Consider the following 3,510-nt stretch of genomic DNA (forward strand, 5'->3'; position numbering starts at 1 on the left):
ATATAATATAATATGAGAAAGTCTTGAATTTGTTTTTTGAAGGTTGGGATAAACAATAGCAAACATAGTATGGAAAAATAAAAGTTGTTCCTTCAGTGTTTTAAAAAATATATATATAGTCACAACATTGTCCTTGGTTCTTTTTACAAATTGACTTTGTTGTTGGGCATCCTAATTATACTATTTAATTGATACCCTATTTACTATTGGGGTAATATGACTGTATGTTCTGTAAAAAATATAAATTCTGTCTATGCAAAAATAATAATATTAAATCACATTTTTTTAACTTTTATTTTACATGAAACAGAACAGTGTTTAAAGAAAAATAACCCTCGTGTGGTAGTACATACTGTAGTTGTTTATCTTCACAAGATGCATTACAAATGTGATAAAAAATAGTCTGAGGATTGTTTTTTAACCACATCTAAATATTTCACTTAAACCCACTGGTCACAAAAAACAGCACTACTGCTCAAACTTGACCATTTCTAGAAAGTTTGCAGATATTTTTATATAAAAAAAAAGACCAACCTGAACATTTAAATCTGAAAAAGTATAAAATGTGTAGAAACCCTGCAAGCCTTGTTAAAGAAATTTCTTGTGGCTGTTTTTAGGACAAAATGTGCCACCTTCTGGAAGAACTGCGCAAAGAACTGGAAGAGCCAACCAACATGTTCTCCTCTAAAACAGAAACCGATTCACTTGATGCAATATTTTCACATCTGGAATCTGGGTGGAGAGAAGCGAAGAGTAAAGAAGACACTGACCCTTTAACTCACGAGTCACTGATCAATAGCTGGGATTTGTCACGTTATGACGATCCTTCCTCTGTAAGAAATACACCTGCARCCAAAGCAGATGGAGATGAGATAAAGAGTGACGACGATAAAAAGGGCTTKGACTCAGCTTTACTCAGTGATGAATTTTCAAATAATCCAGGTGACAGTCAAGAGGGCTTCCATCAAGTAGACCCAGCTGCAACAAAAGTTGATGAGAACTGTGAGCACTCCATTACAAACAGCGATCTTAAGCAAGGTGACATAAACTTTGACGGAGAAGTCAAAGAGCTTGAGGATCTGGGAAATCGTCTGTCAGAGATGTTGCATGTGTCCAGAAGCACACACTCACAGGAACCTGCCAAYGGAGCTGACACAAATAGTGCTGCCTCTGACAGTGATGATGATTTCTAACTGTTTTTTTTACTCAGGGTTTGAATTTCTTCTTATGTTTGGTTATCAAAAAGTGTTGTTCTGAAATGGAGTGGAATATTTTAAGGACATGAAAGTAGGCTATAGCTATTAATCGTTCACTACTGGTTTACTATGTTTTGAAACTCACTGAATAGCTGTTTTTTTATTTTTATTTATTTTCCCCAAATCTAATGAAAATGTCTATTGTACATTGCAGTTTTATTTCTATAATTTATAGCTTTATTAAATTTACTGTTGTAGAATTAGTGACTCTATAGTCATAACATAAGCATTGTGTATTTAAAGTTTTCAGTTATAAAGAACTATGTAATAAAGAAAGTACAGTATATTCTCCTCAGGTGTTTCACTTCTGACATGTAGTGACCAAACTGTCTTTCACCAGAGTGTCTTTCAATTGCAATAAACTGTTTATKCTTGTCCTTGGTGCACAAATTTATTTCTTGGGTGAAACTACAGTTTAGCAGATCACGTCTTGGGTAATGCTGCAAACAACTAAAAAAAAATATATCGTATGTGCGTGATTATAGTTGTCCAATGAGCTGTAAGTCGATGTAAAAGGTAAACAAACATGTCTGCAGCCAGCAGTTCATGACAGCTGTCTCGTTTCTGGCATTTTCACCGCTCAGCATTCCAGCTGTCTGATGTCATGGCACCGAAAACACCAATGTATTCCTCCGCCAGAGGGGCACTATGATATATTTAAAGTGTTGTCTTTTAAACGATACCGGCAAGGATGTACTTTACACTTTCATAAAGTAGGGTTTCGGATTTTTTCAACTTTATTTTTGGTGGTTAACCTCATGCCGAAATAGAAATTATAAATATAGAGTCGCGGATGGAGACAAAATACACTTGTTGCTCTTCCAATCCCAGGAAGCGAAACACGCTTGGAACTCGAGTGAACTGGACCAACAGAGACATGGAGTCACTTCGTTAGTTTTAATCAAGAGACAAACTGCAGTCAAAGAAGCTCCATCGACTTCTAGTTATTATCTAAAAAACCTTGTGCTCATTTATCCTAATGACGGAATAGTCACGGACCTAACAGTGGCTGGACTACTAAATTACATCTCCTGGCTAACGGTAAGGGTTTTTTTTTTTCTCCCCCAAAATATTTACCGGCGACGTCAGCCTCTGGAGGGTGTCGTCTATTTTCTGGAGCATAGGTTAGCTGCCTAGCACTTAGCTTGTTTTAAATGTTTAGTTTTTAAGTAAAKTGAAACTCTTCTAAATAAATGCAACCGTTCTGGGGAAGCATTTGTAAAGTGAAAATTAAACGATACTATGTGGAGTTTGAAGTATGGTTTCACGGGGTGAAAAAAGTAAAGATTTTGCAGTTGTTTGTTGTCTCTCGAGCCGAGTTGATCTGGCTGTTTGGACCAGACTATTTCTCGGTAGGGGATTTTTCTGACCACAAGCTGGGAAAACAGACGAACAAAATCTTGGTAAACGAGATCAAGCAGTGTTTGTTTTTGTGAACTGCTATATAYTTTCCTATATTATTCAACGCGTTAGTCCAAATTATAAAAGTCAATTCAAACCCAAAGATAAAGTACAAAATTTGATGACTTAAGGTAAAACCATGTGTTTGTCCCTTGGCCTCTGTGACACACCAGGTGGGGCGTCTGAGGCCAACTGTAGAAGCGTTGTAACATTTTTTAGTGATGAGTAGGACCAAACGTGTCTCAGTGTGTCATGCTGTGWTGTGTAGTATTGTCATGATGTATTTTTGATTTCGTTCTTCTTTTCATGCTGTAGGTCATGTTTTTGTTATTGATGGACCTCATGACTTGAATAATTTGCACAGTTTCTGGGACGGACACCAAGGAGGACACTAGACACTGGAAGAGGTGGTGACCATTTCCTCTGCAAGAAGTGTGAAACATGCCCTTGCCGTTTGGCTTTAAACTCAAAAGGACTCGAAGGTATACAGTTTCAAGCAAGAGCTGTCTTGTCACTCGGATTCAGCTTCTCAATGGAGACTTTGTTGAGTTTACTCTGTCTGTGGAAAGCACTGGGCAGGAATGTTTGGAAGCAGTAGCCCAGAGACTCGAGTTAAGAGAGGTATGTATGGGTTTCATTCAATACAAGTGCTGATTGTTCTCTCTTATAGACTCTCTTAACACTTGCTATCTCAGCAGTCAAGTATTTGGTTAGGTTTGTCTCCTGGTCACATTCTTTCTTGAAATGAAGTCGAACAGCATTGACAAAAACAAGCACTTTGTCTTGTTTGCATATAACATCTTTCATATTAGTTGCCCTTATTTCAACATTAGGAATGTGTTGGTTTTTATAG

The 3,510-nt window shown here is 37.1% G+C and overlaps 2 protein-coding genes across 4 annotated transcripts in view; both read left to right on the forward strand.

Annotated features, from left to right (window-relative positions):
• spata7 (spermatogenesis associated 7) overlaps window positions 1-1,633 on the forward strand; it is a gene marked incomplete in the record, with an annotated part of 6,038 nt that extends 4,405 nt beyond the window's left edge. Inside the window, 1 exon segment of the mRNA XM_014020941.1 lies at window positions 618-1,633. Coding sequence (XP_013876395.1) covers window positions 618-1,193 — 576 coding nt within the window.
• Window positions 1,634-1,995: 362 nt separating this feature from the next.
• The window catches only part of ptpn21 (protein tyrosine phosphatase non-receptor type 21), a 20,930-nt gene continuing 19,415 nt past the window's right edge, over window positions 1,996-3,510 (forward strand). Inside the window, exons 1-2 of one of the 3 annotated variants that reach the window (XM_014020942.1) lie at window positions 1,996-2,297; window positions 2,973-3,278. In XM_014020942.1, the coding sequence (XP_013876396.1) occupies window positions 3,099-3,278 (180 nt within the window). In that variant the 5' untranslated portion in view covers window positions 1,996-2,297; window positions 2,973-3,098. The remainder of the gene's footprint in view (window positions 2,298-2,972; window positions 3,279-3,510) is intronic. The other 2 variants (XM_014020943.1, XM_014020944.1) reach the window with 2 other exon arrangements.

This window comes from Austrofundulus limnaeus, unplaced genomic scaffold (assembly GCF_001266775.1).
Source record: "Austrofundulus limnaeus strain Quisiro unplaced genomic scaffold, Austrofundulus_limnaeus-1.0 Scaffold273, whole genome shotgun sequence".
NCBI classification, from domain to species: Eukaryota; Metazoa; Chordata; class Actinopteri; order Cyprinodontiformes; family Rivulidae; genus Austrofundulus; species Austrofundulus limnaeus.